Source organism: Crocodylus siamensis, chromosome 2, assembly GCF_052110815.1.
Source record: "Crocodylus siamensis isolate JL-2025a chromosome 2, ASM5211081v1, whole genome shotgun sequence".
Classification (NCBI taxonomy): domain Eukaryota; kingdom Metazoa; phylum Chordata; order Crocodylia; family Crocodylidae; genus Crocodylus; species Crocodylus siamensis.
This window is the reverse complement of record NC_143396.1, coordinates 152,427,262-152,450,726: the sequence shown is the minus strand read 5'-3', so window position 1 is coordinate 152,450,726 and position 23,465 is coordinate 152,427,262. Positions and strand designations below refer to the sequence as shown.

Sequence of the window (23,465 nt, the reverse complement as noted above, 5' to 3'; positions counted from 1 at the left end):
GTTAGTGAAAAAAGAGGAAATACATGCATTGGGATATTTGCTGTGAAAAGTACAGTAAATGATTACAACATAAGACTTCAGCAGACATGTTTGAAGTTACTAGTATGCAGGAGTGAAAGAAACCTGTCTAGCTGATGATATGAAGGTGGGGGGGGAGGGAAGGGGGGCAAGGCCTATAGGGAGGTGTATGCAAACTAATAAAGTACTGATGCTAAACCCCCAGCCCGCAGACCAGATCTGTTATGTGCAGCCATGTCATCCTGCCATGGAGCTCCTCAAGCATCTGGAAATGTGGTGGTGGGGAGCCATGACATTACTGATTGCTGTTCCCCTGCTGCCAAGTTTCTAGACAATGGGGAGCCCCGCAGGTCAGATGACAGTCGTGTGCCAGTGTGTGGCTGGATCTGAGCATGTGGGATTGGGCCCAGAGATCAATACCATGTGCTAACCCAGCCTGTGGACACACACCCTTCACTCCCCATCACACCACTTATCTGGCCCATGAGGCCAAACTGTTGGAAGTCACTATGATAAAGAATCCTTGGAGGAAAATGGAAGCTTAACGAGCAGAGAGATGTTTCTTCCTCCCATAAAAGATGGGTGAGGCTCTCAGACATGCCTTGCCAGTGTCCTTAAGAAGGCTTACCAAGTAGGAGCACTTCTTCCTCCTGGGTGAGGGAACAGGCCCCAACAATGGATTTCTCTCCTGTGGTCCAGAGCCTCTCTCATTTTCCAATCTGCATATTCATATTCCCTGGAGCCAGGCTCTGGGCAGGAGAAGGCAGGGTGCTCTCTTCCCACGCCATTGTTCCTTCCCATAGAAACAAACCAGTCCTGTTAGCTGCTGTCCAGTGACCAGCATCCTTTCTTCCAAACCCTGATTCCCCTTGGTTGGAAAAGCAGGCTCTGCTCTGCTGAAGTTAGCCGTATAACTCCTATCCAAATACCCAGCTCAGGTTTTGCTGGTATTCCTAGAAAGGGATTGGATAGAAAAATGTGCCTTAGCCACAGCTTTTCTCAGTCTCTGCATGAGTCTCTGTAGTCAGAGAGGGTCAAACACACTCACGTTCCTTCTCTCTTTCTGTGTCCACATGCTGTTCTGTGTTCATGCACAGATTCATATCCACCAGCTTAACTTCTGGAAGAGACATTTTGTACTCTTCCAGGCAGGGTTGAAGATCTTTGCTTCGTCCGTAAAGACTCAACTCCCAGAGATTTGATTTCATTATAGTTGCTGCTCTAGAGCTGAGCTTTGAGCATTATGGCATATCCATTCCCCAGTGAGGCCTAGCTAAGGCAGAGGACCACAGGACTCCACTGTGTCACCTCCTGGCCCCCAGTGCTGCCTGCGGGGCTATCCATTTTGAAATTTCCTGGGATTATGAGTCTTTCCTTGCAACAGATTGCCGAAAGAACCTTCCCTTGCTTTTTCTGCTGTTGGTGTTGTCAGTGTTGTAACAGATTCATTTATGAGAGAATGAAGACCAAATATACATGAAAAAGAAAGAGTCACAAAAAGAAGCGACCAGGTGATGTATGAGCAAGGGAGCTGTCCTGATCTGACTCCACTGCTCCATCTCATAAATTCTCCACACAGCTTTGGCACCCCTGGCTGACCTCAGGCCTCATTTAGACTGTCAGCTCCTCAGGGCAGGTGCTTGTTTGTCCCGTCAAGTACCATGCACGGCTGGCTGTGCCCCTGGATGGGCAGTCGGACTTTCCTACAGGAAGATGGCAAGTCTGTGTCTGGGTGAAAATAATCCTCCTCTGTTCTTCTGTCCTGACTGTCTGTCCGGAAGCTCCCTGTGGGGCAGCAGCTTTCTGTGGAAGAGCTCTCCCTCAGTGCGGTGGCAGCAGGGGGTTGGGCGTATTAATTTGGTGCAGATGGTACAGAGGCAAACCCCTCTGGGGTAGTACCTGCCCCTTTGTCTTCATGCTCAGCTCAAAGGGAAGGCAAAGAGGATTAAAAAACAAACAAACCCCAAGCCCCCTTTCTGTGAAATGGCATCTTAGTGTGGGAACCTCTCTCCTAAGGAGGGAGAATTAAGCAGATCCAAAGGCAGACAAGGGTGTGTGTGTAGCAGGTCTGAAAGGCAGACAAGGTGTGTGCGTAGTAGGTTTAAAAGGCAAAGAAGGGAAGCAGGGTGTGTATGCCGGAGCGAGCCGGCAAGCACCAGACGAGCCTCGCTCCAGCCCCGGCTGAGGCAGCCGAGCCGGCTCGCGAGGGATCCCAGCTCGAGGAGGGGAGGCAGCCCGCGCGGGGGCGGGGGCGGGGGCGGGGAGGAGGCCGGGGCCTCCCAGCCAGGCAGGGACCACCTGGCCCCGCGAGGGCACAGCGCTGCCCCTCCGCACCGCCCGCAGTGCCCCGGGGCGTGCCCGGGCTTTCCCCCGGCGCACCGCTGAGGGCGGGGGGTCCTTTTCTTTAGCTCCCCGCCCCGCCCTCCGGCCAGAGGGCAGCGTAGCCGTGCCCTTCCCGGGGGCCGCCCGCCTGGAGAGGCAGTCGGAAGCGGGGGGCGGCGGCAGGAGGTCCGTCCTGGCTCTGGAAAGTCACCCTCACGGAATCGCACAGAGCAAATAAAATGTTTAAAAAAAGATCAATTAAAAACATAACCCCCCGGCCCGCGGCAGGCGGCCGGTCCGGGCGCTCCAGGCCGGGTGTTGGCGGCGGCCGCGGGCGGGCGGCGCTGCGCGGAGGGGCGCGGGGAGCCGTCGCGAGCGGCGCCGCGGGCTCAGTCCGGCTCCGCGCGTGTGCGCGGGCACTGCTCCCCCCCGCCCCTCGCACCGCCCCTCCTTGCATATGCAAATCCGCCGGAGCGAGGATGCTGCCGCCCCTTCCTCCCCTGCGGGCTCGGGTTCCTGCACACTTGGGCTCCAGCCCGTGAGATGCCCCAGTGCCGCTCGTCTCCCTGCAGCAGCAGCAGCCGCCGCCGGAGCCCGGGCACCTTCCCCGCCTTCCCCCGCTCGGCGCCAGCCTGAGCCGCGCCGGGGGGAGCTGTCCCCTGCCCCGGCCCGCCCCGAGGGGAGCTTGGCGCGGGGCTGCCATGGGCGCGGGGCTGGACGGCGCGGCTGCCCGCTGCGGGCTGGGACTGGGATACTTACTGCAAATGCTCGTGCTACCTGCCCTCGCCATCCTCAGCGCCAGCAGCACCGGCTCCGCCGCGCAAGGTAAGGCTCGGCTCGGCTCGGCTCAGCACCTCCGTCCCCGCGGCACCGCCGCCGTCTCGGGGCTCCGCTCCCAGCCCTGCCCGCGGTCGGGGTCGGGGTCGGGGTCGGGGCAGCTCTGGAGCTCGCCGCGCTGAACCCACCCGTGTGGCTCCGCAGGCAGCGCCTGCCCCTCGGAAGCAGCCGCCTCTGCTGGGGAAGGCTCCGCCGCCTCCGCTTTGAACCCGCCGCCTAGCTCCTCTTCTTCCCCACTTCCACCCTGCAGCTCAGGCTGGGCGTCCGCTGCAAGCGGAGAAATGCATCCGTGTGGTAGCGAGCGGGGGTAGAGCTAGGCAGAGTAAGGGGGCAACTGGGTGGATTTTGTTTCTTGCTCTGGCTGGTGGCATCTGCGGGCTTGGTGGAGGAGCGAGAGAGCCCTGGGGTCATGACACTTTTTTTTCTTTTTTTTGAAGAATTTTTTTTGCGAAGATTTAGTTGGTCTCATACAAGAGATCACCTCTCTCAGGAGTTCTGATTCCTGGAGGCATGAAGGCACCAGCCAGGGCAGAGATCACGGTAAAAGGCTGGTGATGGGGAGAGTCCAGCCCGCAGCTCGGCCTCACTCTTCCAGCATCAAAATAAGAATGAGAAAAAGGCCACTCAAGTGACACGGCCAGCTCCAGGAAGATGCAGTCCAGCAGGAAGAGATAAGCTGCTTAGTCCTGGGAGAGTGAGGAAGGCAGGCAGGACATGGTGAAAGGGGAATGAGTCCGGGTGGCTAGTGCTTCTTTGTATGTTCCCTTAGCTGTCTCTGTCAGTCCCTGGCAAGCTGAGGAGCCTGGGGCTTGATATGTCTTCTTCTTGGCTGTGCTCAGCTGGAGCAGATCCTTCTTGGGCTGTTTTTTATCTTTTCTCTTCCTCCCTAAAACATAATATATTCACGGGGAGTTAATATGTGTGTATGTGTATGGAGCGTAATATAATCCTTTTTTGTTATGCTTGTTCAGTTTTCTGCAAAGAAATCTGGAAACCTGGGCTTTTGACATAGCCTTGAGGTGACTGTAAATGGCCCCTTCAGAATGATCACAACTTCAGGCCTTTCAGTAAATGGTTAGCTACATCGGGCGCACCACAAAATGTACCACAAAATGTATTGGCTCTGCATGGTACAGGTCTTTGCTGCCTACAGGACAGACTCTTCCTTGTACTCTAACTTGGCCTAAAACTTTCCTTGTCTCTACCTCCCCTCTGCAACTCCTGCGAGGAGCACCAATAGTGGAAGGAGCGGGAATGGGTTGTTGCTTCTCCTGCCAAACCGTTTTCACAACTTGAGCCGTATATGGGGTGGGGGGAAGAGAAGTTGCTCTTACGTGTGGGTGTGATGCACATAATGAAGACGAGCAAGTTCATTATAGCATTTGAAAAAGCTGTTTTCATGGTTACCAAGAAAAAAAGGAAGAAAGAAATCTGACAAGTTATTCTTTTCCTTCTCAGTCAAGGAATATCATGTATTTGAGGAACAAAGAATTTATTTGGGAAGGCTAGCAGGATGTATGTGACAGAATTCTTTTAAAATATTATCTCACTAGAGAGGTGCTTGAGAGGACCGTGTGACTTTTACCCTGTATAATCACCCTATGATTGTAAAGCATACTCCTTTATGGTCGGTTTGATGGCACTTATACCAAAGTGCTGCTGATTGCTCTGGGCTCCAGAGGACTCCTGCTACCTCTGCCTGACTGTCAGGAATCTGACGGCTTGCTGGTTTATGGGTTAGTGTTGCTGTATTTGTTGTACACCATGTCTGACTGTGTGTAGCTATTCTGACCAACTTCCTCTAAATACCAGGGTCCACTTACTCTCCTCTGTGAGTTGCTTACTTTAATATTAGACCTGACCTTATCCAGTATAAATAGGTGTCATTGGAAACTTGTTCATTGAAAAGGAAGTTACAGAAAATATGAATAAAACAAGCATCAAGTATTGTATCATATTTCTTCTCTTTTCCTTGTGCCATCATTTTGTCTCATTGGCAACGTAAGTGTTTATGTGCATGGAGATAGTAATGCATTTGTTGAACTAGATGTCAGTGGATCTGTATCAGTGAATGTGCTTGTAGATAATGCTGGTATCTAGCGAAAGAATCCTTTTTGATGAAACTGGACAAAGGCTAGAAAGGCATCCTGCTACTAGACAGTCAGGACAACTGTAATTTAAATGACGGATGGGATGAGTGGGCAGGGGAGAAACTCCAGGGTTCAGCTCTCTCTGACCTCAAATCTTGTAGGAACAGAGAGCCCCTTGCCATTTCAGGTTGATACCAATATGTCATGGTTGGTATCAACCACACCAACCATATTCAATTTCTTAGTTGCATCTCTTATCTTTTGAATATGCATGCTCTTCAAAAAATAATGATGTGTAACAGCTATGAAAGATATTGGACCTGGTCCTTCTCAGACACTGAATAGGTGAGGAATTGCTAGGCCTTCAAGATTTGCAGAAGGTATCAGTGTACAGTACAAAGAGATTAGTTCCATAAATATAGCCATTTGAGGCAGAGCGGAAGATATCTGTGGCAACCCTTTATGTTGCAGAAAGCAGGGCATTGTGGCACCTTAGAGACTAACCAGTTAGAGACATAATCTTTCATAAGTGATAGCTTGCTTCATCAGATGTAATGGTGTTGTCTATGGAAGCTGATGCCTGTCTGAACCATTTAGTCTCTAAGGTGCCATTCTGCCTTGCTTTCTGCCAGACTTGAAACTCATCGTGGCTAACTGCCTTTCCCAACCCTTTACATTGTTTGCAATAGAAAGTTTATTACTTGCCAGAATAGAAAAATCCAAGGAATGTGGTTGGGATGCATTGATTTATTTCTCCTTTGCATCTCTTTCTTTTTCCTTTTCCTTTGTTCAGTTCACACGTACAATTTGAATATTGTAATATTTGAATCTGGCATTTTTTCCAGAGTTGGGGATTTTCTGACCTGTAATTTTGGTTTGATGACCATATGTCCTTCACATCCCATTCTTTAATGCTGCCCTACCACAAAAAAGTGCTACAATGTAACCATACCCTTGTTAGGAACTTTTCTTTCTATATACCATTGGGCAACTTTTCTTTTATGTCAATTCATTCTTTACCAAATAATAATATTATTTGTTTTCTATTAAGCCCCATTCAAAATCCTTTTCTGTTTCTTCTAATCCCTCCTAATTTGGGAATATCTACACTTTGAATCATTTTTACGTCCAGTAATAGTAAAGAGTCAAACTGAAAGTCATTTGTCTGAATCGCACGCAGAATTTTCTGATCTTTGGACGACTTAGATTCATATTACTGCTGGTTTGGGTTTTCTAAAATATGAATCCAGTTAATGATATTTTCCAAAAGAAAAGATGTCCCCCTCCCCACCCCAGCTTTTCCATTTCTATCATGTGTAACAGTATTAGTTATTTGTCTGATGAAGAGAAGATAGGTGGCATTGTGTTAATTTTACTTGGTTTTAAAATAATTTCTTTACAAAGTGGTTTTATCCTCTCCCCTTCCACTTTTGAAACAACTGAATGGTACTTTCAATGGTACACAAACTTTCTCTTTCTTCTTTTCTTTCCATTCCCTCCTGCAAAATAAATTCAATACTTGAAAAATTGGTGATGATCTCCCCCTCCCCGAGAGGTACATACTACTTCATATCAGCATCTCAGTGTACACTGTTCAGCAGAACTACATTTATGACTAATCTGTAATGGAAGAACATACTGTTTCTACTTTATTAACCATTTTCATTTATTGTCTGGAAATATTTTTTCTCTGCTTGTCAAGAAAGACTTTGAAATATCCACAAGAATAGTTCTCAGTCTTTTTAGACTCGAGGTACCCATGGATAGACATGAAGTACAGCTCAGAAAATGTCAGCTCTAAATTTTCACTTTTTTTTTTGATTACAGAAAAATAATAGAGCAATTCTTCTGTTGCAAAGAACTCAGAGTCCACAAAAGGGCAGAATGTTTGTTAACACTGTGGATGCACATGCTAAATGCAGGAAATTCAAATAGGCATCATGCTTGCACACCTAACAGTGCTGCTGTTGCATGGCATTCTATGTCACTCGTGATAGGATCTCAGAGTACCCCAGGGTGCCATGGCACCATTGTTGAAAATCACTGGTCTACTAAAATATATAAGTTCAAAGGGATCCTAACACATATCCCCCAAATCCAGCTTCTGGATATTGGAGGATCAGAGAGCTTAACAAACCACACTCAGTCCCTAATCTGATATTCAAGATCAGAGCTCATCTCTATAACAGGCTAAACAAAAAAAGAGGATTCATACAATCCCAGGCTGGAAGGTAGGGGGCTCCCAAATCTCAGCATCAACCACATATCTGAATTAAAAGCAATACAAGCAGATTTCCAGTAAGATTTATATCCAAATGACTGCTCTGTGCATCTAGATTGATGGGAATCAGCTATCACACTTATCCATGTTGTGCAACCTGCATTAAAAGTTTTTACAGAAGTTATCCTGTAGCTGTCTTTTTGTTAGACCCTCAGGTCCTCCAGTAAGGCACTTGGATATTGTGGTGAGCATGATACAGACAGATTTATGGACTAGTAGTAATGATGGCATAGGAGCTGGGCTGACAAGTTAAGATAAAAGGTGATGCATATTAAACAGGTTTTGTTCAGTTGTTCTGAGTGAAAAGTACATTTTTATGCGTAACCCCCAAAACCTAATTAAATTAAAGTGATAATTTAAAAAGAAAACTATAAAAGAGCCATATGTGCAGATATTTGTCCTAACCCAGTGTACCCTTTATTAGCAACAGCAGCAGTTTGAAAATGCTTGGTGTGGAAAAAGTGAAATATAACGTGTGAATATACTAACCTTTTGGGGATACACTTCTTAATTAAATACCTAAATGCATCTTGTTGCAAAAGGAGAGGGGGAAGACTTAATTATCTTGATGCATCAGTGGACCGTTTTTATTTGAGAGCATGGATGTAACAGTATTTGTGTCAGTAAAGCAACTTCTGAGGAGTATTTCACAATGAATGGATACACCCAGTTCAAACTTTTTTTTTTTAATGTGCTCTCTCAAATTTTAGTGGGGTTAACTGTTTGGGGCCAGATTTTGCCACTCTTACTCACATGAAAGAATATCTTAACATTGCACTTGTCCTCTCTGAAAGCCAAGTAGCCTACTGAGGGCACTTTCTGATTTGAGGTGCAACTTAAGCAGGTCACATAAAGTTAATGGGGCTACCTCCAGAGGACAGCAATTCTTTGTGAATAAGCAAGACTGAATCTCGCTCTCTTTCTGTCTGTACCAGCCCCAAACCATAATGTTTATTAAATGTGTCCCGATGTCCTTGCCTGCTATTATTGTTCCTACTTGTAACTTGGTGTCCTATATAATCAAACTATATAGATCTCTTAAATCAGTTTCACAAATAACATTCACACTTGTGTTCAGTCATTTTATATGAATTATTGACCAAGATTTTAAAACTTCATATGTGCTCTGTATTCTGGGGCAAACCATGTATGCAACACTAAATCTCTGAACCAAGAAACAACATTACACATGTTAAAATGATTTTCTTAATTTAATTTTCAAATACAATATGTCTGAAAGCAAGAAAAAAGTGATGTTTCAAAACACACACTAATCAATTCCATAGCTGGTCTGTAGATCAGAAGAAAAGGAAATGTGCATTATATTTATATTTATATAGCATTTTCAAATGATTATGCTAACTTTTGTTACATTAGTATAAAACTGATGTTGTGAGAGAGGTTGTTTAGGCTCCGTCTTAATAGATGCAGGACACCATCAATTCCTGTGGGAGTCAGAGGAGTTCAGGCTAACTGGAATATTACAGGGGATATTTTTTTTTGCACTTTGTATGATGAGGCTGTTTGTGTTTGCACGAACTCCTAGGCATATCTGTTATTTGAAAAATGAACCTAAATGGGGAAATTTCATTCTATCTAGCAATTCAGTAATCTTGTTAGTAGTGGCCCATTCTATAATGTATAAGCAAGTTTGTTTCCTGAAGTTTAATTCATTCTCATATCTTTCTGTGATTTGAATGAACCTAATCAAATCTTTGAAGAGTCAGCTCCAATTATCCTTTTGCAAAATGGCACAAACAATGCTTCTGCACCCTGCCATAAAAAGGTTTTGTAATTTCTGCAAAAAGTAAGGTGCTTCTGTGGGGCTAAATCCTGCTTGTGTTGCTTACAAAGTTGGTAGGGAGGTTATTGTCAATTAGATGAGGAGGACTGAATTCATTGTAGAAAATCAGACGTTCAAAACGTTATTTTGATTTAACTTAAAAGGTTGATTCAGTTCATGCCATTGGTGAGCATTGATCTGAAATAAAGTTCAATTTAATCATAGGTGTTTTTTCTTTGGGGTGCAGTATGTTTCAGTGTAATTATATCAGTAAAGAATAAATAGTATTTTTTCCTCTCCCCTTCTTATTTATTTATATTTCAGTGGAGAGAAAGAGAAATGTTTTAGTTTGTCAAGCATACACATTATTAGCCACCCGGTGGAGGTGTTCAAGTTTAGCAGGCAGTAATCTTGGTGTCAGTACTGATAAAATAGTAATTACATTGCCTGTCATCTTCATTAGCCATTTTTGCTTTCAGATTCTACTTGCAATGATGAAACAGTATATACTTTCAAAGTGCAAGTCGGGGATCAAATCCAAAAAATAAGAGGTAGGCAGGGTTTTTTCCAGTCTACTGCCACCACCAACATAGAGAGCAGTGTCGTACAGAGGCATAGTTCAATGCTAACTGCTTCCAAGGACTGAAAAAGAGCAGTGATGTTGTACATGATTTATTATGTGCTCCACAGAGTCCAGTCTCAAGATAAGACACTTTTGAGCATTTCATCATAATATAGTCCAACAGGCAGTCTTAGGGAAATGGCATTTACTCCTTGGGATTCACATTTTATCCAAACAGTAACTTAATTTGTATCACTTGTTTTGAAAGTGTAAAATGTAAGTCTATACTGAAAATGAAAACAAATGTGAGCAGGAATGTGCCCAACCCAATTGTAGCAGAACTCGTCTGTCTTTTTAGTTTTGCAAATACCATATTTACCTTTGTCAACTTTTACTGGGATATCCACTTTTGTTTTTTATAAATAGTGAGTGAAATCTTGGCCCTCCTGGAGACAATGGTAAAAATGCCCATTTAGTTCAGTGAGCTGAATCTTTCACCCAGTTTTTTTATTGTTGTTGCTTCTGTTTAAATTAAACATGCAGTGATTTTTACAAGGTGCCTCTGGTATAATTTTTTTTTCATTTTGAATCTTGTCACCACACTGCTACAGTGAATGTGACATGAAACTGATAGTTAAGCTGGTGGCCCCATACAGTAGTCAAGGAAAATAGCATAATGCCACAAGCTATCCGTGTCCTTTTCCTCAGGGCTACCTTTCCAAAAGCAAATAATATAAAGGCAAGTGACTCAGAACACTTAATGAGAACTACAAAAGGTCCTTCCAGCTTTTATAAGGTTGGGAGAGGACTGACATACAGCCTCTCTCCAGGCTGCCATTGCTTACAGCTGCTTCCTATTTGCTCTTAAAGCACCACACTGAATTACTTATGATAAGCAGGAGACTTGGGCTGTCATTGTAACCCATTAACACTGGGACTTGGGGGCATCTCTTTAGCCCTTGTCAAACCATTATCTAAAAAAACTAGAGCTGGTCAAATATAGTCATTCAAAACTTTTTGTTTTTAAAACTAAAGTATCAAAATCATGGTGGAAGATATTTTAGCCAAAAATATTTTAGATAGATTGGATTGGCAAAACTGAGAGACATGTCTATAGTACTTTGTGAGCTTGCTGCTTCTCTTTGCCATCCTGTTTGTAGAATAGTGTATCTAGAATCAAGTGCTGTTACACAGATCCTCACTGGTGCCAGATGTCCGCTTAGCATAACCAAAGGGGATGTTTCAGAGAAGGGGAAGCAAAGTTATTTCAAAGTCCATGTTTGCACCCCCCAGACACCAACAGCACTTGGAGCCCAGGGTGGTCCTTAGTGCAAGTCAGAGCAGTCTCAAGAATGCTGTAGCTTGCATCAGGGGTGTAGGTTGCAGCTGTATTGGTCTAAGAACTTAGGCAGACAAGGTTCTTCGGGTGAATCCAATATCTTTTATTAGACCAACTCAAGAGTTGGGAAGATTCTTCTTACTAAGCTTTTGGGCATAGACACCCTTCATCAGGCTGAGAAAGCATCTGCAGATGGTCTGTGCTCTTCCTGGATGGAGAGGTAAAGCAGCCAGAGGCCAGTACCTATGCAAGAAACTAGCTTACCTCACCTTCTAATAGCCCTATCTGGATAGTAGCAGGAAGCCTTGGAGCATCAATGTCTGGCCATGATTTTCACTTTTCCTTAGTATATCCACTATCCTGGTGAGACAGAGGGGCATGGCACAGGCAGTGCACCAAATGAAAATCTCTCTCCTTCCTGGGGAGTTCTCCAGATGCCTGTTTAAATCAGTTTTATCCATGATTTGTATCACTGTAGAGTGGGACAGGGTCTATCCTGGTGCATAACAATAAGTCTCTTTAATCCTCAGTAATATGCTGCAGGCCTAGGTAAGTAGCTATCATTATGTCCAAATTTGCAAGTGGACAAACGGAGGGAAATATGTAAGGTTATTTCCCCAAAACCATACATATTTATGGCAAAGGCAAGAATATGACAGGTAAAAATTCCAAGGCCCAACATTATGCTCTTTGCTGTCCTTTTCCTTTGTAAAAATTTGGAAGATAGGTGCCGAGGAATGCTCCATTGAAGGTTACCGAATTGCTTCATGACTTTGAAGCTCTTACTGCTCACCCATACTTTATTTATCGATATGGTGGTATCTAGAAAAAAATAAGTATAAAAGCCTAAGGACAAAATATTGTTTATTACTCAGGAATAGGATGTTTGCTAATAAATCTTAACTGATGAAAACTATGGTAGGGACTAGTCACAGAAATTAATGTTATTACTCAGAATTTACATAGATCAAAGTCTAGTCCATTGGAGTTGCTTCGGTAGAAATACCATAGCAAGTGAAATCAAAATAACACCATTCATTGTTATCTGTAGTGCAGAAATATCTTATCTGACAGTACATCCCACATGTCAGTCACTCATCTTATACTCATAACATCCTTATTCGTCATAAACATTTTGAGGTTGCGTAGCTAATCAGCTCTCCTCCTGTTGAGGTAACATTATCAAATATGGTGCTAAGAAGTGTGGAAGGGTTCTACTGACTGGCCTGTCAATGGCCATACATTTTCTTATTATATAGTGTCTACCAATTCACTTGCAGTCATTTTCATGAAGCAAAATAGCTTTATTTCTTAGTCTCATGCTGACTAAAAGGTTGAAATGTTAAGCTGTGTGGATTAACACAGTATCCTTTGAGAAAAAGGAAAGTTTTTTTGGTTCCCCAGGATTGAAAAAATCTTGAATTTCATCAATTATATACAAGGAAACAGTTACTTTTCAGAAGAGATTGATTCTACCTCAACTACTTTGGAAACTTGTTTAAATGCATTTTGTACATTTTGTGTTAGGCAATGTATGGTGATCACTGTAGGAACATACATAGTACAGAGACTTTGAGAACAATATTCCTGTCATAAACTTGCTGAAATGATTGTAGGCAGATGATTAATTATACTCTTATATGTTTGTTTATTTTTTATTTTTAAAAGGCATGGTTTATCTTTGTCCAGTCCCAACATGTGCTTATGTTGGAAAATATACAGATTGAGGGAAAATAATGTAGTTTCACTGAATGAGGTTAACTGCAGTTCAGTGATATAAAGTCTGAGGCATAAAAATTAGCATACATGAATATCAGAATAGCAGTCTGGCCTGGTTCCTTACTTATTTACTTTAGATTTATAGTGGTATAAGTTTAAACTGAGCTTGGTGGAGTTACTCTTTGCTCTGATAGAAGTGAGATGATAAATTGTTTTAGTCTGAATGAGCAAAATTTTTCTCTGCAAAGTTAGCTCACAATTTTGCCAGTTTCTTGGTTGGTACAAAAGGATTCTTCCCTCCTCTCTTAACATTGTTAACAATGACGCTCTGTGTCAGCCTTATTACCACAACTTTGCAAATAAAGATCTACCAGGACTAACAAGTCACAATTTCAGGAAATCCCCATTAACAAAGCTATTCAAAGTCAAGTCTCACTGTTACCTGTGATCAGCAGAAGCTATAATAAAGCCTACAATTGCTCCTTCCTTTGGTCAACTCTTTTGGCTACTGTTGCCAGTTAACTCCAACAACAAGCCTTTTAGATTAGCCTTTTAAGGAGTATAGATCCAAGTAAACAGTTTTATACATTTATTAACAGGTATATAAATGAGCAAGAAATGAAGTCTGACCCTTCAGGCTTGGGACAGAATTTACACACAACCCGGTTTTAAGTGATCAGAAACTGGTTTAAACCTGTAAAAGAACAGATATTCACTGCACATAAACTGCTTTCAGAATGACCCAAACCAGTTTAAGATAAACCTGGTTGGGTCAGCAGGGGTTTTCAACCTTTTTGGATCAGTGTACCCCCTTCAGGCCACATGCCTACCCATGCAGCCTAGCATGGGGGCACTGGGGAGCCCCTGCCTTGGGGGGGGTTTCTCATGCCTCCGCCCCAGGCAGCTGAGGGGAATTTCTCCCGTCCCCAAACCCTTGCCTTACCTGCTGCATCGCAGGGATCGTCCAGGGAGAGGAGGGAAATTCCTTTGCTCCCTTGCATCAGTTTTGCCTCCGACTCGCAGCAGCTAAGGCAAAATAAGCTGCAGAGGAGCAGGGGAATTTCTCTCCACTCCCTGGGCCTTGCAGCAGCTAGGGCAATGGGTTGTGGAGTGGAAGAATTCTTCTCGGCTCCCTGGGGCTGCCCCAGGCTAGGGGACCCGGGGCTGGGGGGAAAACCCCAAGGTAGGGGCTACCCAGCACCCAGCCTGGAGGACTTTTTCTCCCTCCCTCCTGGGGGAATGGCTGAAGCAATCAGCAGGTGGGAAGGGGGAGGGTTTGTCTGCAAAAGTTATGGGAATATATTAGAGGAGAATGTGATCTTTCATTTGCAGACTTGGCTCAGCAGTGGTGGGCCAGAATGACCTGGGTTAATCCCCAGGTAGGCTGGCACGAGGATCTAGCTTTTGCAGGTGCCACCCCTACCACTGCTTCTCGCTGCACACAGCCATGGCATAGGCAAAGCTTGCCCCCGCCTAGCTATGAAGCAGGTGAAGCTGTTTGCTGCCAAACCCTGCTGAAGCCCCTTTAGTCTGCAGGCCAGCTCCAATGGCTCTGAAAGGCTTGCACGCTGTAGGTTAGTGACTGTGGATTTTCTTGGTTAGCCAAGAACTTGCATTAATTCTATTGTATTAGTATCTATTGTTCCTCATTTTGGGACAAGTTTGTGCTTTTTGTTTTGGCAAGTCATCATAGACATGCCTCCAGGAGATTGCTTTATGTCTCTTGACCAGTTTTGGATAGCTAAAGTAATTTCTTCAGTTTGTTGCTCAAATAAACCTGAGCTGCCCTTTTATTCATTCCTCACAGGTCTACTGAAATGGAATTAGGGTGCAATTTGTCATCCCATTCTCTTAATTAAATTAACAGTGACTGGGAAACTACAAAGTAAGTCCAGAGATGTAGAGGTCAGTTGGGATGCTAATTAAATTATATTCTCTACATTGTCACACCGGTGGCCAGATGTTTTCCCATCTATTGTATGTAAGTGGATTTAGGCACCCAAGTGTGATTCTGTTCCTCCATGTTCAAATACTTGAAATCCACTAATGCATTTACTTTGTAACATGCTGTCATTTTACCTTGAAGAGGAGATTGAAGACCCACTCACCTACTGTATTAACTGTTTCTCTGGGATTTGAGCAGTGTGAAATGGATTCACACTTAAGCACCTAAGCCCACTTAAGTGCCTATTAGTCAGAATTGAATTTGGTCTCTGGTGTTTAGAAGTGGGGCCCTTTAGCCAGATCCTGATCTGATATAAATTGGTATAGACCAAATTTCATTAATGCCAGCTTACATCAGCTGATTTCCTGTGTTAGGAATGTACTAAAGATACTGTATATTGAAATCTGCTTTGCAATATTTAGTTTATACAGTGACGTAAAGCAGGCGAACTTTGTAGTCTGTTCTATCCTTGGCTTCCCCCATGAAAGTAAATGGGGCTTTGAGTAAAGGCTCTATTAGAATGGCAAGATGTTGCTCATGCTGTGGCTCTGTTCCCTTAATGTATTATTACAACAGCTTACATTAGTGGCTCCTAACCCCGTGAATCTTAAGCCATGTGGGGCTTTGCATCTCTACAGGTTATTCTTTCTTCCTGGGCTTGAACAGGGTGTCTGCCAACATCCTGGCATCAGAGTAGAGCAAGCTTCATGGGGGGAAATGGAGACTCAGAGGAACATGCTGTCACAGTAGGAAGGCACAACACATAGAGCGGGGGGACTTCTCAGAGATGGTGAAAGGCTTTGAATGGCCTTTTGCTGAGACTTAAATACCTATGCTAATACTGAATATCTACAGATGTAGTCGTATTAGCTCTAAGAAATTTGTTGCATATGTTTTGTTTTTTTAATGGATAAAATTCACCCCCCTGTAAAGGACCAACACAAAGCATACGTGCTACTCAGATGAGTTTTAAAACATCAGAATAGAGCAAAGTATGTCATTCTTAGAATATGGGCCGGCGCTTAGAACAGGGAGATGATATGCTGAATGATTGTATGGCTTTCCATCTCTCTGACATGTACTGAAGTGGGTTTTCAGCTGTTAAAATTAATTGTTCATTGTTAAAAAAGCTAATGGCTGAATCCTGTCGCCCATTGGCTTGTATCTCCTTTGCTGCCTAATGAGTCACTTGAGACTGGCACCCTAATATGAGACAGAAGAATCTGGGCATACATATGTACAGTTTTGTAATGATTTTCTGCCTGAGTAGTCAGCAGGGTTTGAACCCAAATCATTTAGCAGTGAATTTGAGCAGAAAGAGTAAACTCTGTGGTTGATACCAGTCATAGGTTATTATCCTGGATGAATTAGTAAAATGAAATATGATGTACACTTTCCTTTGCAGTCAATTGTTTTGCTTTGCTAGCTTCTGAGCATTGCTATCCTTCTAATCTTTCTCTATAGGTCTTATTTTCTCAGCACAAATTAAATGTATAACACTTTATTTGTGTAATGAAATGAGCATGTCCATTGTATAAAAATGGCTTGGAGGGGGTGGGGGGAGAAACAGCATGAATTTATTGACTTTCCCTTAAATGTTTGTGTGGATTGTAGTCTCCAGAGGAAAATCATAAATCTGCATTGATAGGAAAACTGAATTAAAATAACTGAATGACACTGTTTCGTCTGTTCATCTGCCACATGTCCCTGATGAGCTTAATCTGTGAGTCTAATCTATGGTTTTTATTACCAAAGTTCTTCTTACTTTTAAAAAAAAGTATTTCATGACCATATCTTACTCTCCTTATCCAGCCAGTCATTTTCACTGACTTACATGTGACCTACTCATTTGAATAAAGCAAACAAGATTTGGTGTTTTGTCTTCAAAGTTCTTTCACCCCCCAATACAAATGTAGAAATCTGTTTTTTTCTGTTTGGAGGCTGGGCTGAGGTTAAATTGGTTTTAAAGATAACAGAAGATTTCAGTGTCCTTGGGTTTGTTTTGCATTCAGTGACAGTCACTAAATCAGAGGAAAGAATGTTCAAACAACACACTTGACAAAAAGTGATTTTTATAAAAAGGGTCCATTCCTGCTAATAGCACATAACCCCACTGACATTAAAAGTCCATTAGCTAAACCCAGTTTAAACAGCAGCTGATGCTATGTCAGCTAAATATATACTGGATTTTTTCACATAATGCAGCAATAGCACTTCTGTAATTTTTCTAAAACTGTGTATATTAAAGATAGCAAATGTCATCTGATAGTAGTAAGATGAAGCTCTTGCACTAAAGCAGGGAAGAAATTGTAATCAAACTAAAGTAACCATCTGGTTACATTAACAAGAAGCATATAAATGATAACATGAAAGGCCAAAGGTAACAGTTTTGAAAATTAAATTCAAGATAGTTTGGGAAAGTTTAGTGAGTGTACTTCTCAAAACCAGTAGCACTATCACAAAGGTGCATATGGGAAGTCAACTGGAGTTTTTCTTCTGGAAAAAGCATTGAATTGGATTTTTTTTTAAGCAAAAAGGATGCTTTATTGGTATGTAAAGAAATATACCTGTTTTCAGTGGTTTGAAAGCATTTGAGCTTCCAGAGTGTTTGTATAATAGGTTTAAAAGTAAGATCATCATTACTAGGCAATTAATATCTAGCCCTGCTACACCCAAAAACACAGACAAAAGTGTATTAGAACTAGTTGATACATGTTTGTTGAAAAGAAAAGAAAATGATAAATGACAATGCCATGAAAATAAATATGTTCTTTACAAAGCTTATTATTCATCTTCAAAAACACAAGCCAATTCTAAGCTTCTAATACTGAAATAAAGAGCCTGATAAGCACAGACAGCTTAGTACCCAAATTATACTGGGATCCAACCCCATTTTAATAAGCTATTTTAAAGTGTCCTAGGAAAACAGATATTGTGCTATAACTGTAATGCTATTGTGGAGAGTTTCTGAGGGTTGTTTAGTAAGCTAATGTGAGAGCTGGAACAAAGCAGTAATTAATCACTTAACTGTCACACACACAAGTACTGCGAAGTATTACTATAACCTCCTCCTCCCTCTATTCTAATATCAGTGCATTAGTGAAACCCTGTACAAGTACCAACAAATGTAGAACTTTCCTTTATGTGTGTGTCTTGGGGAGGCATAGCCTCTTCAAAAGTTATGGATCTGTATTCATAGTGGCTACAGACACTTTAACATGCACCAGTAGACTGCAAACCTCTTTAATATATCATGAGCCTAACTTTAATTATTATTTTTCCCTCAGTGCTGAAGCAGTTTATATCAGTAGTGTGCCCAGAAAAGAGCATTTTTTTTAATGAACCACAGGATTTAAGGAGGGTAATTTAATTGCATTAATTTTCCTTCTGGAAACTCACATGTAAACATATTACTACACTAAAGCCTGTTTTTAATTACAAGCAGTGACTTTTTCATGTTGACAGATTTTCACATGGAAACCTTTATTCAAACTGAGAGGGGACCTCTTTGCTATCATTAGTCCTTGCTGCTTAGTGCTTTGATCAAGGACAGTAAAAAACCATTTATAATTCAGTCTGAGCTTATATGTACCTATTTAATATAATTAGTAAACAAACTCCTGTTTATTAACATATTATTTGCGAAACTGGTCTGAAAAACTTGGTCTCTGGCACACACAATAACATTGTAAATATTTCATAATATATTTAAAATGTTTTGATTTTAATTCTGAATCCACTTTGGATTTTTAAGAATAAAGCATGGTTCAGAAATGACTTTTTCTACATGTTTTGCCTTGAGTATTGTGCACTTCCAGCTGTAAGATATAAAAAAAAATTATTGTATTTGGTTACAAAAATAAATATGTATGCATTTATGACCTGGGGGAATTATGGGATTGAAGTGTGATGGGGCTGAAAGGATGATATTGCTCAGATTGGAGCCGGACAATTGTTACATTAGTCATGAACGTTTTTCATAGCAAAATGCATTACAATGTCAATATACTTTGTCTTTTTGAAGGTTTTCATATGGCTGAGTATTTGTATATTGTATACAACGGCAGGTTTTTCTGAAATGCATATATAGTACTCTGTTAAGTTAAATTGATTATGAAGATTCAAGACTCCAGTGCTCTATGTAAAGTTTTAGTGACCACAAGCCAAATTCTTAATAGAGTATACGTCAGGAAAGTGGACATACAATATGTTTGACTGTGCAAATCTGTTGTTCAGCAGACCAGCCTGTCGGGTGAATTTTGGGTGTGGAGCTAAGTGCAGAGAGAAGGAAAAGGCCTATATAGCTTGTCCAAAGTTAAGGTTGTGTTTGGCCGATACCGATGACTGATTATTAACCAGTCATATTGGCCGATATGCAGCCCGGCAGTTTGGAGAGCAGCGTCCAGCCAATAGCTCTGTGCAGGAGAAAGAGGTGTGGGGGAGGGAAGGGGCATGATGGGGGGGGAGATCAAGGCCCACACAGTGAGGGAGGGAGTGGGGCTGGGGCAGGGGCAGGCTTTGCCCAGTTGGAGCATGATAGGCCATGGGATAGAGCCATGAGTGGCTTGTCCATGGGGCGCAAGGGGCTGGGAGGTGGCTCCCCATGCTATGTGCACCTTTGTGCATGGGGCAAGCTTTCCACTGTGACCTCTACCCAGTGGGAGGGGCTGGGCTGGGGCTGCACTCAGGGAAGGTGGGGGCAGCGCGTGCAGCAGCTTTGGGAGGGGAGCTATAGGGGGGGCAGCAGCCACCCCAAAATTCACCACAGCCATCCTGTAGCCCACCTCCCAGTGCTACTGCTGCCCACCCTGCTCCCACCCACCCTGAGCACAGCCCCAGCCCAGCTCCCCTGCCAGGAAGAGGCCGATGAAGGCCCAAGCCCACAGTGGGCAGCCTGCCTTCATCCTGTGTGCAAGTCTGGGGGGGGCACATACCTCCTAAGCTTCCCTTGCGGGTGTGCACAGTGGTGGGAGCTGCCCCCCTCTCTGCCCCCCAACACCCCATCCCACCCTCCTTCTGCTGGGTAGTGCCTGCCCCTGTCCCAGCTCCACTCCCTCCCTAACTGTGGGGGTCTTAATCTACCTACCCTTCCCTTCCCCACACCTGCTCTCCCTCCCCAGACTTACTGGCCAGACGCTGGTCTCCAAGCTGCTGGGCTGCATTCCTGGTCACGTGTGTGCTGTAGCTGCACACATGTGTGCAGCATTTATCCATGACATTATCAGCCACAATGGCCAAAAAGAAGCCTATTGCTGATAATATTAATTTTCCTTTTACATCAGTCTATATCGTATCAGCACTGGTATCAGTGCACCTCTAGCAAATAAGTGGGTTTTTTGGTTCAGTGGCTGAACCAAAACAGATGGAAAAGAATTTCAGTTCAGGTCAAGTCAAAATGAAATTACTTGTTTTGTTTTTGTTTTCTGGCTATAATGAAGAATTAAAAAAAATCATTTTGGATCAAATGAAACATTGTGCTTTATCTATAATGACGCATTTCTTTTTATTTTTGGTTTGCCTTTTACACCTTAAGAAAAGCAAATCAAGTTAAATTTGTAAATGAAATATTATTTCAAAATGAAATACTGAGATGTTTTCTGAAATATTTTCCCCATTTTTCCACCTGAAATTTCTGATAAGTAGTTCAAAACTCATAATATAACTATAATAAATGTTTGCCCAGCTTTATTATACATTCTTCTTGTACTTGCTATGACTCATAGTACCTCCCCTGCCCTTCTCTCCTCAGTGTCTTATCTTGTGGGAAGATTGAAAGAAGTCAGGGAGTTCTTTCCTCTTCCTCCACCTCCTCCATTCTTCCATTCCCCTAAGATCACTATGAAACAGGTACAGAGGGGCGCTTTAGCTTAATTCTTAGATTCCAGATCTATCTTGAGCCTGTCAGCCAAAACGTGACTTGGAGGGATATTTTGTATCCCCCATAGACAAAAAGTTGGGGGAAACCTGTACCATATCAGAGTATTTGGAAGGCATTGCACAGTTTCTTTCTCACTGGCATGACTGACATGTATGACAGATTGACTGGGAGTACTTGTATATTAGAGTGCAAACCAATTTCTGTAGTCACAGAACGTGGGGCCATATAACTCAAGAGACTGTCATTGAGGAGAAATCTTTGGACACTTTATCATGATTGTGGTGATAATGTTTCCTGTTGTTATTGCAGTTAGAAAAATGTCACAAAAAATCCTTAGCAAGTGTAAATCAGCTTTTGTCTTCAGGGAAACTACAGCAAATTACGCTAGCCTGATACAGTTTTCCATTTTATCTCAATGGCTGGAGGTGCATTTTTGGTGTGCTAAAAGTGGTTTAATTCCCAGCTTTTTCATCTGAAGCTAAATGCTGCCTTAAGTTCCATGACACAGCTGGTTTACCAAGATGCCATTAATATTATCTGAATTTAAGAAGCACAATAAATAACTCTTGTATGGTAATTTATACAAGTGAAAGGCTGAATTAAACCAAAATTCCTGCAAGTTCTGATGTGCAACAGTTCTAAATTGTGTGGGAATTTTTTTAAGGTAACTGTTTTTGTGGTAGCTAAGTATCTTTATACTCTGTGGCATGTCCCTTGAGTTCTTGTATATATTTGGGATTTTTGGTCACAGATCATTAAAAAGGCACTATTTGTAGTAGTATAGGGAGGCAGCTGGGCACCCAAGGCACAAGTACAGTGGGGACTTCTGGTTGCAGCTACTTTTATTTTCATCATCCCTACATCAAGTCAGTGTCTGGGGCAGTTGCTCCATTCACTTCACCCTAGTTACACCATTGACTTTGATTAAAATGAGAGGATTTACTCCATTTTAAAAATATTTCTTCCATATTTGCTAAAAAGATTTGAACATGAGTTTCATCATATAACTTCCTGCTTTTTTGCAGTAGACTTTTGAATTGTCCCCCAGACTAGTAAGTGGCTCTATGACCACATGTATTTATAGAGTCAACAATTTGCTTTTATGATGTTCCAGGTCTGTGTGTGTCTTTCTGTTCAGTACTAATCTCTATCTCTGTTTTGTTGGAAAAGCCACGATTTACTTCTTGAAAGACACTAAAATGTCAAAAGTTGGGAGGAGTTATATGGATGTGAGTAGTATGATGGCGATACTTGAAGAATTAAGGTTAGTCAGATAGACTCCTATGTAGTTAATAGGGAGACATGGATGCTTTCAAGGAATAATTCAGAGAGGTATCCAATGTAAATCAATACGTACAGGTGTGATCTGGACTCAATAGGCATTATTTCTCTTTCTTACTGATCTTAAAGATACTTTTACTCCTTTAGGTTAATTATGATGTACTGGAACAGGCTTCTCAAACCTTCCTCTGTCCCCAGAACACCTCTGGCAGTCAACAGTAGACACAAGGCTTTGGTTCTTGCTTCCAAAATGTTTATTATGCATTTAATACTTAGGCAGCCTGGCTACTCAGACCAGGTTGCTTCCATTCTTGTGTGGAAGCTTAAGTTTAAGTACCTGAGGATCTTTGCTGTCCAAAATATAAGCACTGAATGTAGGCATCAACTGAATTTGGCATTCACTGGAGGTGGTGGATATTCTAGATTGCCTTTATGCTATTTAGGCCCCTAAATTCAACATGAATTCTACATAGGTAACAACTTTACCAACCTGGATCTGGCCTCTGGTTCCCTGTTTTCTCTTGTCTATGGAATATCATATTAAAATGGAAATTGCTAATTGAGAATAATGTTATGTGAAGTACATTGAGTATAGGCAAGCTGCAAACAAACTTAGAGTTGAACACTGATAGTAGTTGTTAAACTACTATTAAATTACCTAGCAGCAGAAAATCACAGGAACAGATAGCTACATGATTATCTTCAGTACATCAGATACAAAGGCTCTACCATGTCTATTTTGAATTCAGTGTATGCAAGCTGACCATCAAAGATTATTTGAGAACGCACATATCTGCCATAGCTCTGAATATTTGACTGTGGCAAAGTTTATTAATGAAGATACTTGGGGAAAAAATTACCTGATGATTGGCATATTTTCAAAATACAATTATTCTGCCTTGTGCTTAGAATTGTCCATCAGCTGCTGCATTAATTAGGAGTAGGTGTTATGATCTTCAACTTCCAGTCAAACCATTAACTAATCAGCAATAATTCCCATTGTAGTCTGCCTTTCATAACAAGCACAGTTAAAGAAATTAAGAAGTTGTGTAGTCCCTTTATTATTTTGATTTGAGAACCACTAGAGAATTCAGAATAATATATGAGTGAATTAGATTCAGTAAAAAGGATCTTCAAACAGAAATATTTTGGAAAAGCCATATAGATTTTATTCTGCAAAAAAATGGATGCCTGAAGTTAGGCTCTGAAGATTCCAATTAGGTTCCTAAATTGATCCTTTTTCTAAATGTTGATCATCTAGCAGTTTCCACTAAGGTTTTTATAGAATAATAGAAAATGGGGGTTGGAAGGGACCTTAGGAGGTCATCTAGTCCAACCTCTTGCTCAAAGCCAGACTATCCCCATCTATATCATCCCAGCCAAGGCTTTGGCTAGCTAGGTCTTAAAAGC

General features: G+C 42.3%; 1 protein-coding gene across 4 annotated transcripts in view; it reads left to right on the top strand.

Moving 5' to 3' along the window:
• The first annotated feature begins 2,522 nt into the window (after positions 1–2,522).
• Positions 2,523–23,465, top strand: part of UNC5C (unc-5 netrin receptor C) — a 425,181-nt gene continuing 404,238 nt past the window's right edge. The window contains exon 1 of one of the 4 annotated variants that reach the window (XM_090037109.1): positions 2,523–3,165. In XM_090037109.1, the coding sequence (XP_089893235.1) occupies positions 3,042–3,165 (124 nt within the window). In that variant the 5' untranslated portion in view covers positions 2,523–3,041. The remainder of the gene's footprint in view (positions 3,166–23,465) is intronic. The other 3 variants (XM_090037110.1, XM_090037107.1, XM_090037108.1) reach the window with 3 other exon arrangements.